At 52.8% G+C, this 13,834-nt stretch overlaps 1 protein-coding gene across 7 annotated transcripts in view; it reads right to left on the bottom strand.

Annotated features, from left to right (window-relative positions):
* SNX19 (sorting nexin 19) overlaps window positions 1-12,280 on the bottom strand; it is a 135,815-nt gene extending 123,535 nt beyond the window's left edge. For all 7 annotated transcript variants that reach the window (XR_008235091.1, XR_008235088.1, XR_008235087.1 and 4 more), the window contains exons 1-8: window positions 10,286-12,280; window positions 9,725-9,863; window positions 8,892-8,992; window positions 8,615-8,734; window positions 8,208-8,338; window positions 6,886-6,982; window positions 6,421-6,607; window positions 4,010-4,139 (exon numbers count right to left, since the gene is read on the bottom strand). Coding sequence is in view for 2 of the 7 variants with exons in the window: in XM_052786386.1 (XP_052642346.1) it covers window positions 4,010-4,139; window positions 6,421-6,607; window positions 6,886-6,982; window positions 8,208-8,338; window positions 8,615-8,734; window positions 8,892-8,992; window positions 9,725-9,863; window positions 10,286-11,821 (2,441 nt within the window). In the remaining 5 variants the exon portion in view is untranslated. The remainder of the gene's footprint in view (window positions 1-4,009; window positions 4,140-6,420; window positions 6,608-6,885; window positions 6,983-8,207; window positions 8,339-8,614; window positions 8,735-8,891; window positions 8,993-9,724; window positions 9,864-10,285) is intronic.
* Window positions 12,281-13,834: the final 1,554 nt, after the last annotated feature.

Raw genomic sequence — 13,834 nt, forward strand, 5'->3', positions numbered from 1 at the left:
CACAGACTGGAACATCACCTCCCCAAATCCACCCGCTTTGCCGAGGAATGATGGGACAGGGGACAAAGCCTGGAGGAGCACCAGAGTGACCCAAAGTAAACAGCAAGCCAAGCAGTGCTGAGCTCCCGGCTAAGGCAGGGATGATTTGCATTTATTTTAACTCATGCTCAGTGGAACATGACACCATCAAAGCTGCCTGCGTAGTTCCACACGCTCCCTTATATACACACAGGCGCTTCCGAGCCCCGGCACAGACTCTGCGCCCCAGCCCCGCTCAGGTTACAGGGTGCAGACAGCCCGGGTGTGCTGAGACACCTTCCCTCCGCTCGGTGGTTTGCACTGCCGCGGCTTTCTGTTGTGATGCATGGGAAGGAGCTAGGAAAAGCATACAGACCTGGATCTGCACCTAAAATACTCCCAGGTCCATCCCTGGGATCCTGGCACTCTGCTGGGGCTCCCCTCCAGAAGGGGAAGCAGATGTGGTCCTGGGAGAACCCCAGCAGCGGCTGAAGGGCACGATGAGGTGGTACCCGGTGGCTGTCACCCCGGCTCCTCGGCTGCCCCCGGCTCATCACGGCACTGGCAGACCCCTGACCTAGTGACCATCGTGCCGTCGGGGACAGACCGAGGGCAGGGCGCAGGGTCACAGCCATGGCGCGGTTCGCGTGCTTGCCATATATTTTTAACGCTGCTTTGACTCACAAGGCTCTAAAAAGCACAGGGATTCTCCAAATGCTTTTTAGCTCTTCCACCAAACATCTCCAGAGCCCAGAATAGCCCCATCTACTCTCCTTTGCAAACAGGTCCCTGTTGCAGCCTCCCTATGAAAGAGATGAGATCTGTGTTTCCAGCCCTTGGGAGGGAAGCGAGAGCCAGACAGAGAAGGGGTGCGGAGCCAGAGCAGGGCAGCGGGTTTGTTTACAGGCACAGACCCAGCATGCAGAGAGACTGCTGGAAGCAATCCTCAGCCCCAGGGTCATCCCCGCTCCCAGCGAGCCTCCTGGCCCCTTTGCCTCCCCTCTACCTGCCTCTCCTTTCGGCTCCGAAAAAGGATCACTCCCTGTTACATAATGGGATGAGCGCCGCACAAATGCGGGTTTGCACGCACAACTTCTCTTTTACTTAACAATACCTTTTTCGGTCATACAGCCTTCCTCTCCCCAGCTGCCATTAAACTGACAGTCAGGAGAGACGGATAGTGCCTGGCTCCAGCTATTTCAGCTACGGAGAAGAGGGGAAAGAGGAGTGTGGTGGGATGCTCCATGCACAGAATGGCAAATGGAGCAGGGTAGGGAGGTCCCATAATCAGCAACAGTGTGGTCACAGCAATCACTCGATGCCACCGCAGGGGATGCTGTGGGCACCGCAAGCCCAAGGGAGAAAGTCCCCAAAGGAGAGGGGGTTTGGCTCTCTGGAGAAGCTGGACCTTGTTCTTGGTGTTTCTCTGTTGATTCTTCTGCTCTGGCACAAAGCACACTCGGTGCAGAGTGGTAGCAATGCCCACAAAGGCAGCTGCGAGAAGGCTGCAGGAGCAGCACGCTACTCACCAAATACATGCTGGCAGAGGAGTAACCAGCAGCAACCCCCTTCCTAACACCCAAAACACTGCTAGGACACCTCCGTTCCACCACCCACCACCTAACCCAGCCACTGATGGGAAGAGAGAAGGACCTCATCTCTTGAAGGGATGATGCCTACTCATACTTTGTGACCAGCAACGGTTAGACACAGGATGCGTGCCCATCTGCCGCCCCGTGTTTGTCTGCCTGTTCTCAGAGGCAGGAGCAATGATGCCTTGAATAGCACATACTCCCAGAACAGCTTCTGGTATTTTCTCCACCTGTAAAGGGTACCCAGACACAGTGCCCGCCAGAATGCCAGTGCCAGGGCTGTGTCAGGTCTGGCTGAGCAGCGATCAAGTTGCAAATACTTAAATGGAAGAGGAACGCCACCAAATCCATGCTGTGTCCCTGGATAGGCAGCTGGCAGCAGGTCTGAGCTAGAGAATTCTTGATCTGCTCAGGACAGCCATGGCCACCTGGGCCAGCCATGAGTACAACAAGTCTCAGCCACCCTTCTGCGTGGTTCAGGGACAGGGTGCAATGGCAAGCCAGCACGGAGCCCCCCCATTCCCAATTCTCCTCCACTGTGGAGGTAACTACATGCCTCATCTTGAATGTCTGTCTTGGGCATTGTCTGAACAATGGTCTCATACCAGACCACAGCTTTCACGACAGGCAGACACTGACTGCTCTCAGAGCAGTTCCTGTGCCCATTGCAGTACCCTGCTGAGCCCCAGCCCTCCACATGGGCTTCCAGAATCACTAAAAACCTGCCACCCTTGATTCGAGATAGGAGAACTTCCACCCTAACACTCCTGCCTTTCAGGAGACCAAAGCGTTGTCCCAAGCACGGCCTTCTGGGTAGGGGTGGCGACTTCAGCAGCAGTAACAGCGGAGGAAAGCGTTCCCTGCAGCAATCCACAAGTAACACCATCCTTCTGGCAACAGGTCAGTTCACACTGTGCAACTCCTTCCCCCGTCCCCTTCACACCAGACCTGCGGACTCCTGACTGTCCCAGAACAAAAGCAGAGCCAGCATCAACATGTGGATATCAGCATGGACACATACAGTCCCAGGGACACAGGGTGAGTTCAAAAGGTTGTATTTGCACCCTGTCCTGATCATGACACCAAGGAGTCACGGGACTTCCCAACATCACCTCCAACCAAAGGTTTGCCTGCAGCACACGTGGGTTCACCCAGACCCATTGAAGCAGAGCAGCTACAAACACATTCACCCTCATGCTGCTCCACTAGCACAACTTGTGGAGCTCCTCCACTTTCCAGAGCCAGGCATGAGCTGTGTGTATGACAGTTTCTCTAGTGGAAAATACCAATGCCACGTATCGGGGCTGCAGGCTCCCCGGGTGACCAGGACACAGCTTATTAGGAGGTGATGACGTGCCTATTCAAGCTCTCATACTTCTGTGCTTACGCACAAGGATTGGGTTCCAGCTCATTCCCCAAAAGACCAGAGCCCATTTTGGAGAAATGGGAGCAACACCCACCTCCTTCCACCCAAGGAAACAGACTCAGGAGTGATGGCCAGCAGCTCCTGACCTCAAAGTACTTTGGCAACCTCTGCTGAGGGCAGCTTAAATTACCAGATCGGTTATACAGTGATGACCTGCACATTCTGACGCTGGCTTTGAATGCCTGCAAGAGAAGAAAGTGGGCAGGAGTGGGAAAAGCACTGCTCCAAGACTCCCCCTAGCCAAAGCCCTTCCGGGAAGGCTTTCCTTTTACTCTGAAGGACCATGTCCTCAGCAAGTGATAGTCACCGACCTACACAATAAAACAGAAATGCTCTCTGTTTGTGTGTCTTGGCCTAGTGCCTTACCACACAGAGGCACTGGCCCCAGAAAAGCTTGGCAAGTGCATGCCAGCTGGAAAGGAAGTCTTTCCCTAATACATCTGTGGGTCACTGCCCAAGGCACAGGAACTAGCGGCCCACCACAGATCAGAGAGGTGTGCATCAGTGAGAGCAAAGGCCCTGGGAGGCTGCCCTCTGAGCTGGTACTTGACAAGTTGCTGTTTCCTGTGCCTTTTTATTCTCCTTTTGTAGAAAAAACAAGCTGAGCCCCTGGGCAGCGAGAGACCAGGAGGCCAGCAGAGGCCAGTCTCTCCCTAGAAAGCCAAGGAGCTGGGCACTCTTACCCTTTCATGAGGCAAGAAGCATCCCATCCCCAGGGCTGGATCCTTCCTTTCCCCTGTTGTTAAAGGACAGGAGGCTACCTGCTAGGGCTGCGCTGCTGCTCATGGGGAAAACAGCTCCTACTGCATATCTCCGAGATGTTTACATAAATACGATACCTTCTTTACAGAACCTTGTTGTTTCATGTGACGGAATGCATTTATGCGCATTCAGGCAAGAGCTCCATTTTAGACCGTAACTCTAAAGGCAATGCCAGCCCACAAAGCTGCAAGGTTGGTCGCTGAGGCCTTACCTTTGAATGAGGGTCCCAAAGAGCAGGTGGAAGACCTTCTGGACGTTCTCTGTGCACAGCCAGCTCCAGTGATCCATCAGCAGCAGACGAAGCACATCCAGGGCCACGTCAGCCAAAGCTGTCTCAGAGTCTGCCGGGAGGAAGAGGACGGTCAGATGAAGAAACCAACTCGGTGCCTAAGCAACCCTGGTGGAAAGCATCATCCAAAACTCACTCTTTTGCGCAACAGCCTGCCTGACACTCTTCTCCCCAGCCTAACACCCTGCGCTACAGGCAGATGACCTGCTGCAGCACGGCCAGCCTGGGGAGCCTGGCCCCACTCTCTTTCTTTTCCACTTTCATCCAAGCAGCCCCAACCTCCCTACCAAGGGGCGCACCAGACCAGAACGTGGCTGCTCCGAGTACTCAGTTCTTTCCCAGTTAAGCTGAGGGATTATCAAACTCCAGTCCACATACGAGGATGGCAGTATGCCCAAAACAGGTGAGAAAGAAGGCAGTGACTGTAGCCAGGAGAAAGGTACATTGCTGAGGACCATTTTCCTAGTCTTCATCAACACTTTCCTCTCTCCCAACGTGCAGTTTTCCAGGCGCAAGGCTCCGGTCGGTGTCTGCAGGCTGCCATCGTGTGGCAGGTCCGAGTCTCAGCAGCAAGATGGATGAACCACATCTGGATAAACCAGATGCATCAGTTAAAACAAAAACCCACACACATGCTCACATATCCCTGGTGACACAGACCTGGGACACCAAAACTTCCTTCTGACCCTCAGGAGGATGTCAAAGCCTACAGCATAAACACATTCTACTTGCTAGAGAATTACTTTTATGCTGCTTGGCCCCAAAGCATCATATATGTTATGCTGAACAAGCTTATTAATGTACCACAAACCTGCCTGAGACAACCACTCCTAGGCCAGCGCTCCAACCTGAGGCTACTGCATTGGCTCTGTTGGCAGAGTGAGCTCCTGTACAGCATCCTCCCCTACTCTGACCTTCCTCCATGCCTGATCTTTCAACCACTCTGCCTATAGAGAGCCAACGAGACTGTTAACGGACGATTTACTGCTGGAGATAAAGGAGAGAGGGATGCTGGACACCAGCACCTCTCCTTCCCTTCTCTTCCTCTCCCTGCGCATACGAGCTGGACTAATTAACTCCAGACCATTTCATTTGCAAAAGACAGGGCGTGAGTGCATTTGGCGCCTCTTGCTCTGGGCCATGCATAAATTACTTCTCGCTTGCTTTGCCCTTTGAGACTTGACTTCCCTGTGCAAAAACTGGAGCAGGCTGTTTAGCTTCACCATAACCCCATACAAAGCTCATCATCAGCAAGCTCTGTTTATTCCTGTAGCATCCAAGTCCCCTTCCTCAGAGAGGTGCTGGCCAACTTCTTCCGAGAAGTCACCCAGTAAGCAGATACGGACACTGGTTGCCTTTTAAGCCAGCCGCTCCCCAGACATTCATTCCCCTTACCCTGCCAGACCAGCCTGCCCTGTCTCGGCTCTGAATCATCACAGACCTGCAGGCATTTGACATCATTTACTTTAGATTTCCTTAAGAGTTCAGCTAACTTGCCCTGCCTGTCTCTTGTGCTCCATGCAGAGCACTGGCCTCCAATTCCAGTCCTGCTCCCCAGCAGCCCCGAAACAACCCCGGGCATGTGTTCAAAGATTATAGGCAAAGCTGGTAGCACAGGCTAGGTTCTAGAATACCAGACCCATCCTGTCACAAGCACATGCTTTCAGTCAGAGCTCGCCAAACTTGAACCACTGGAGTGAAATTTTTGGAAAGTTCCAGCTGACACAGCTCAGCTATTCCAAGAAAAAGATTAGAGAACATATTTTTGCTCGTGTTCAGGATAATCTTGTAACCGCTCTGAGAGGCGGTAGCACCCCTGTGCTTCAGAGGAGGGATCTATAATCGAGAGGGAACATCGTTCCTTGAACTGGCATTACGTATTTGCTATTCCCACCAAATCTATCCAAACTTAACTGAATCTCAAAAGGTCCTCTTATAATGCATGGACATTATCAAGGCTAACTTGAGACTACCAAGAAACGGTCATTTGGCCATTTTTCAGTTTCTAAGAGCTTGGTTTTATAACATTGGCAGTTTAAACAGTGTGTACTTCAGAAAATTATTTATGCAGTAACTGTACTGAGTACACCAATGTGAAGATCTACACTGACACAACTGAGCCAAGACCCAATTTGCTTCCACTAGCATTAAAGACGACAGCAATCACCTAACAGGACTGGAGAAACTCAGTTTGCTTTCCCTTTAATCAAGGTGCAACAGGCAGGAGACTAGGTCCTCATAGTAAAGACCTTGCAAGCTGAGCCTGCAGGTGCTGGAGCTGTTGCAGTGCCAAGGCAGATACACTGAAGCACTAACAGAGGGGCTGAGCTCACCAGAGTCCGTGTCCGGACGTGTCCCCTGCTCTGATGTGCGCAGCCCGTCCATGTTGTCCTCCATGGAGCTTTCCTTAGCTTCTCTACCTCCCTCGCCTTCAGGAGCTTTGCTGGGTACTGCCTCCAGCAGCTTCTCCTGCTTCTGGATGAAGGACTCCATAGCAGCTAGTGACAGGGTGCCAGAGACCTACAAAAGCACCGGTGTATTAGTACCACAGTGGTGAGCTGCATACAGCCAGAGTTGAACAGATATACGAGATCTCCACTGCCCAGACAGGCTCCCACCACCTGGTTTGCACCTTGTTGTAGCCAACAGCACAACTAGGGCTGCTTATTGCCTTTCTTATCGCAGGGAACAAGGCTGCAGCAGCCGCAACCCTCGTGCACATGGATTATTCCAAGCCAGCACCCAAACAGGGCAGTGATTAGGATCATGAAAGGATTGCAGGAGGGATCTGAACTTACAGCACTGCCCTCCCTGATAGAGTACACAATCCTGTCATGCGCTTCATTCACACTCAGCACTGGAGCAATTTTACTGGATGAGAACCTCAGCCTGGACCTGAAGAGGAGAGACACAGCAGAGTCAGGGTTTTCTCCACAAGCTGTGAGTGATGAGTTTCCTAGCCTCAGCTAAGAATGGGGACCAGCCTCAGCGAAGAACCTGGACCAGCTGTCTTTGTCCACTGTCACGTCCAAGCTAATAAGCCTGATTAGACCTAAAGTGGTTCAAAAAAGCATCCGCCCCCAGGATAACTAAGAGGTGGCAGTAAACCCACGCAACAAAAGCATTAAAGCGCTTTTCCTCAACTAGACGTGGGCCTAGCCAAGGCTTTCCAACATCCAGCACATACACACACCTTCTTCGGCAGGCATGTTACATATAAGCTTACACGTAGATGTAGGCATTTCTGGTCAGCAAGCTGTGAGCATTGCAGCATACACAGGAAAGGGTTCAGAAAAGCCTCTGAGATAAAACATACTCAGCAGGATTGTGAAATCCAATTCTAAACATGCACACACAGAAAGGAGGATATGAAAGGGCGTTTGGGATTGTGAGACAAATTATAAAATAGCCTGTTTATCATTAAGGAATGTCCTTTTTGGCCAAGATGCTTCAAAACTTGTACTTTTTTGGTTTGTCTTTTTGTTCAAAGCAGCTTTTTCTAGCAAAACTTCTCTCTTCTGGAAAATAAGCCATACTCATGCAGAAACCTTCCCTTCTTCTGTAAGGGAAGAATCACTGATGAGCACAATGGGGCTCGCCACTGCCAGCAACACCAAATAAACACCTGGTGAGCAACGTAAGTGCAGTGACCTTAAACAACTACTCCTAAATAAATATTCAAATGTTTGCTGGGCAAGGTGGCATGCCACTATGTGAAACGCATGAAAGAAGCGGGAATGAACCTGCAGGTAGACAACATATAGCTGTATTTTGCAGTGACTCACAACATATATAGGTTATGCACATGCTTAAGGGTAAAAAGCAGTTCTCCAGCAGCATCAACAACTTTGCCAGCAAATGCCACCACCTCACAGCCCTCTCGGGAGGAAACCCACCTTCTGTGAAAACCTTAGCACTCTTAGAAAACCCTTTATCCAAACAGGAACTCAAATACCCTTGCTCGGTATGTGAAAGAGCAAGCAATTTAGCTACAGTACGACAGCAGTGTATTATCCACAACAGGTAAAGCACCAAGTCAGTATTTGCCCAGAACGGCATCAGTTTCTGTAAGAAATCCATGCTCTGCATAAAGCACAGAGGAAGCTGAAAGAGCCCTTACCTGTTAGTCTTCTTCCCATCTGTCTGAGATTTCCCATCCACTTCAGACTCACTAAGATCCTCCGTGGGGCTCTGGGGCTCTGACCTGGGGAATGCCGTCTTCAAGGTGTCCACGATGGCATTGACAACGATCTGCAAAAGCCAGCAGTGCCATCAACTATTGAATATATACTATTCTTTGAATATGAATTAAGAATTTTCAGACTTGCCCTCTATTTTCCATGATAACCCCCAGGCTCTTTGAGATGGCCTCTGACTCTTCCTAGCTTTATGGCTTTCGGGGCAAGCTTAGCGTTCCAAGTTTTTTGGCTACTACCGCAGCAGCCATATATGTAGACATTGAAGCCCGAGAGGCATGTCTAGGTGCAGCTGTAAGTGGTTCAGATAACCAGTTTCCCACTTGTCTACCTTGTCTATCCTGGAGACAACGAAGGGCTTCTTGACGAACGCGATCCTGGCGTCAGTGTTCAGGGCAAGGAACTCCTGCACCTCCTCACTGTTTGCAATCTCAGGGACTCCACACAATTGCTGCATGGAAAGATGTAGCTTTAGGTCTTTTTTGAGTCAACTTCCCTTCGATCACGTAAAGTGCAGGTGGAACAGATCTGATGTGCTCCACTGTCAGTACAGAGCTGTCCTGAGCACTGCTTTCTAGCTCACAGGGGCACACAAGCAAGTATCTCACCTTCAAGAAAGATTCTAGCAGACTTTTTCTGGCTTCCACTTTATCACTGTCCATATTTCCAAATGGGAGATCAGGGAACAATTTCTTTGGGCCTTTGATATCTACAAAGGAAACAAACCCATTAGCAAGCTCAAGAAAACTGTGACAGTTGTATTAAAATCTTAACGCTCTCATGCTTAAGACTACCACTACACACTGCCCAGCATCAGCCCAAGATAATACGCCCCTCGAAACAGGGTAGCTGAATCAGACCATAAATCCATGCAGAACTTGCATCCTGCTGCTATCGTATCATCCATGCCTTTAACGTTAAAGGAGCAAGAACACCAGTTTAGCCCAACGACTCTAGATCACTCAAAGAACCCAAAAATTCTCAACAAAGCAGTTTTCCAGTCAAAACTCCAGATCTGTCAAAACCAAAGCATTATGTAGGAACATGGCAAATTCAATGAAGTTTTATACATAAGTAGCATTAGAAGAACCATTGCCTCCTTTTTAAAAAAAGCTTACGTTCAACACATATACTCTGCTTTCTTATATGCAAACAAGACGCTTGCAGATACCAGTGTTTCTATTCATTGCTAAGGTACAAAACTACAAAAGCAAGTGTTGCGATCTGAATGGCAACAAGGATGTTTTGAAACACTGGAATTTTCTGTCAAAAGAAATAAATTTCTCCTCTAGCCAGCTCTGCTCAGAACAAGGACATGGGCATCACAAACAGCCCAGCATCCCGAGCTGCACAGGCAGGGCAGGATACCCTCAGAGCAGCGGAGCATGGACTGGGGTGAGAGAGAGAAGGATTTTCTTAGGAAGATAATGCAGGCACTGACTTTTCAGGAACTTGCGGAGCTCTGGTTTCTCCTCCAGTCTGGTCTGGAGGTTGAGGAACTCCCGGTAACGGCGGTTCACGGTGTGGTAAGCCATTTGCTGAAGGCTGCCCACGCTCTCACCCTCCAGGGCTGTCTCATACTGAGGAGGAAGGCAACAGTCAGTAACCCTTACTGAAGCCAAAACAATCCTGATGTGCTGCGGTCCCTGTTGGCCCCACAGTCCCCAGACCCCACGGAGGTCCCATCGAGCAATTCCTCAGATTGACCCTTCCCTGAAGAACAGTGGCTGCACAGCACGCGAACCCCTCATGACGAAGGGAATGGTGAAAACAGGATACAGAAGACTCAACCAGCCCCACACGACCCTTGGCCATGAGCGGGAACCCCTATCCCGCACCGGAACGGCCACTGGAAAAGCCAGGGTGCCTGATATTCCCCACTGCCAGACAAAATTTTTTGTCAAGCCATACACAGAGCAAGTCCTCATCTCCAAACACCACACGTGCTCCCCTGCCAGGGCAGGGATCTCAGAAAAGGGGTGAGCATTGGGGGAGCCTTTACCTTTACGGTGTACAGGGTGTAGGGGTGGAAGCCAGTCCCGCTGTGCTCTCGGGCAGTGATGGTCCCCGTTATCCGCAGATTCTGGATAACGACCGGCCCATCGGGGCTGCTGAGGGGTTCAAAACTGAAGGTGCTGACGGAAGCCGTTGGGGAGGATGAGAGCAGGGGCAGAGTCTGCCCAGGGTCTGGGGGGCTTTGTGGTGGGCCCTCTGCTGCTCCCAGATCTTTCCCCAAGCTGGAGGGCCTCTGCGAGGAGGACTTCTTGTGGACAGCTGGGCTCTCCTCTTCCTTCTCAACTGCTGGGTCGATCTGGATGTCAGGGCAGGAGGTCAGTGCAAAAGCAGAGGTGGGAAGCAGGCCAGCATCCAAGCTAGGGGCAATGCCCTCCTCCAGGTCCCCCATGCCATCCTCCGAAGCGGCCGGTCCCTCCACCACAGTGGAGGTATCCTGGGGGGGTTCATCGAGGAAATCCCTCACGGGCGATGGTGCCAACAGGTCCATGTCCTGGCCCGCATCAGGCGCGGGGGACTCCAGCTCCAAACCCTCGCAGGGGAAGAGGGAGCCCAGGGCTCGCGGGCGGAGGAAGGGCTCCTCTGTGTGGCACAGCCCACTTGCTGAGTCCTCTCTGTCCTCGCCAGCAGCCCCTGCCTCTTGCCTGGGCACCTCCATGGCCCTCGGGGAGGGGGGCAGCCCGGCAGGGGCGGCGTCCATCTGCGCCACAAAGGGCAAGAAATCAGGCACTGGGGGTGCAGGGGGTGGCTCCTCACCCCGGGGCTTCTTGGAGAAAGCCCCGATGAGCAGCAAGTTGATCCAGTCAGGATCGGACATCTTTCTGATGGCCGGCAGCAGCACGTTGCAGGCGACCAGCTCCACCACCACAAAGCGTCCCGTTCGCGTCTCCAGGTGGGGCCAGGGCACCAGCGCCCGCAGCAGCGTGTCCACAGCAGCCCGGGCATAGCCCACCTCAGCCGCTGGGCTGCGGAGGGCCGGGTGCGGCCCCGCCAGCCGGCTGTACTCCAGCCACAGGGTCCGGCCACCCTCCGGATCGCCCCTCAGGGCCTCACGGGCCTGCAGGTAGCTCTGCAAGTGATGGCCGTAGAGGAGGAGGAGACGGTGGGCCAGGGCTTGGCGGTCCACTTGCCCCATCCGCCGCCTCAACTCAGTGGCCAGGCCTGTCATAGCCTTCTCCACCTCAGCCTCGAAGGCTGGCTTGCTGCTGATGGTGCGGTACCAGGAGGCGACGAAGTCCCGCACCATTTTGTGGATGGTGCCGGCGATCTCCTTCTCCAGCCATCCCGTGGCCACCGGGCAGTGGGGCTGGGGCTGCAGGGAGCTGACAAAATGCTCCAGCCGCAACCGCCGGCCGGGGTGGCTGAGGGCCCGGGGGCCCAGCCAGCCACCCAGCACCGCCAGCACCCCACAGAGCAGCCCCAGTGCCCGCAAGTCAAGAAGCAACTGCAGGGCCAGCAGCCAGCCCAGCGCGGCCATCAACGCCAACAGCACCCGACGGACCCCCCATGGCCCCTGGCCTGTCATGGCGGGGCTGGGCAGGGGAAGCTGCCCTGGGGCTCTGCCGGCTGCTCAAGTTTGTCAAGGCTCAACCGACCGGGCTCCTCACCGGGCACCGGGGCTCGACTGATCAGTGTCCTTACTGGGCACCAGAGCCCAACCGACCAGGCTCCTCGCCAGGCAATGTGGCTCACCAGAGCCCAACAGACCGAGCTCCTCTACTGGGCACCGGAGCCCAAGTGACCACCGGGCACTGGAGCTCATCAAGGCCCAACCGACCAGGGTCCTTCACCAGGCGCCGGGGCCCAACCGACCGGGCTCCTCACCGGGATCGCTCTACAGTCATCGGAGCTCACAACGCTGCGGGATAACAAGCCACGCTCTACCAGCACCGACGCAACGAAGCCCACACTGTCAGACTTCACCGCCCGGAGCTAATCACCGACACCGCCGCAAAGCCTCCCCGCCACCGGCCACCATTTCCGGCTTCACTTCCGGTACCTCCCCTCCCGCCGAGGAGAGCGGCCTAGAGGGGGCCCCGCGCCTCCCCGCAGCGCCCCCTGGCGGCCGGGCGGCCGGGTTGGTGGGCGGGCGGCCGGGCTCGCGGCTTTGCCGTTAGGATTTAAAAAAAAAAAGCGGGAAGTTTGCAGCCCCGCGCGAGGCAGGGAAAGAAGCTCCTTTCCCCCCACTTTTTTTTTTTTTTTTTGATGCATTGGGAAAAGCGTGCAGCCCTGCGCTGGGTTTATTTTGTAGGTGTTAAGGGCAGCAAGGGTTTAAATGCACCATTTTTTTTTTTTTTTTTTGCAGGCTTTAAAAAAAGAAGCATTGTATTTATTATGCATGCATTTAAAAAAAAAAAGAAGAAAAAGTTTGCATCTCTCTCCTATTTAAAAAAAAACAAAACCAAAAGAAAAGAGCCTGGTGGTGTTGTACACAGGCAGCTCTGCTGTATTCCGGGTGCTGAGTGCCCTGGGAAACACCTGGGCCACATTAGCCTCATCGAGCATTGCCAAAAAAGCAGAAAAACAAGACAAAAAAAAAAAGGTGCATTGGGGTCAAATAGGGTTGGGGATGATTGCCCACAGCTGGTGATTAATTGGAGGCAAAGTGCATTGATGCTGCTTATCAGAGATGGGGCTGGAGAAGTGGCTCCTTGTTGTTTTGTTGTGGATGTGGGGGGCTCCTGCTCACAGTATTTGGTCTAGATTTTGGGGTTGTGCTCAGAGGATTTTGGACTGAATTGTTTTGTGGTTGTAAAACTCACGCCTGGATTTCCTTCTGTTGCAGCTGAGGACGTGCGGATTCCGTGGAGACCCCCATCTTCTCTCTACGAGGGGCTCCCCAAAAAACACTCGTGGAGATGCTGGGGACAGCCTGCGCAAAAGGAGACACGGGACGGCGGCAGGAATGAGCCCTTTCTGCAGAAAAAAAAAAGTCAGAGCAATTTTAAAAATCTTCTTGAAGCGATGTGGGGAGGGGGGCTGGAGGGGTCCCTGCTTTGTCCTCGGGGACCTTGCTGGGTGCAGCCGGGTTCTGGAGTTTGGAGCGTTGGGGGAAGGTGTTGCTGCAAGATTTGTTTGTCCTGAGCGATGATGTTTGTGTTGTGTGGTTAAATACTGAAAGGATTTTGGGGGCTGAGAAACCCCCCGGCTGTGTCGTACAAAACCTGCCAGGGTTTTTCGGTTTCTCCTTCGTGCATGGTTGCAGCTCTTGGGTTCATGTGAAGAGTAAAAAAAAAACCAGGAGGCAGAGGGTGCTCCTGCCCACAGGAGCTGGTGTTGGGTGGGATTTGGGTGCTGCAGATGGCTGGGATGGGGACCATGGGGTGAAATTGCTCACTCCTGGGTGGAGAATTCTGCAATGCTGTAAAAATCACCCCAAATACGTCAGTTTTGAGAATGTCTTTTAGCTGTGTGTGGGTACTGCAGGAAGACAGAGCAGCAAGGAAAACTTGGTGTAATCAAAACCTTCCTGTTTGAAAAAGCACCCGTTTGGAAAAGACTTTCAAAGGGGCTCTTTGCAGCTTGAATCCCCTGGGAA

The sequence above is a fragment of the Harpia harpyja genome, chromosome 4 (genome assembly GCF_026419915.1).
Source record: "Harpia harpyja isolate bHarHar1 chromosome 4, bHarHar1 primary haplotype, whole genome shotgun sequence".
Taxonomy (NCBI): domain Eukaryota; kingdom Metazoa; phylum Chordata; class Aves; order Accipitriformes; family Accipitridae; genus Harpia; species Harpia harpyja.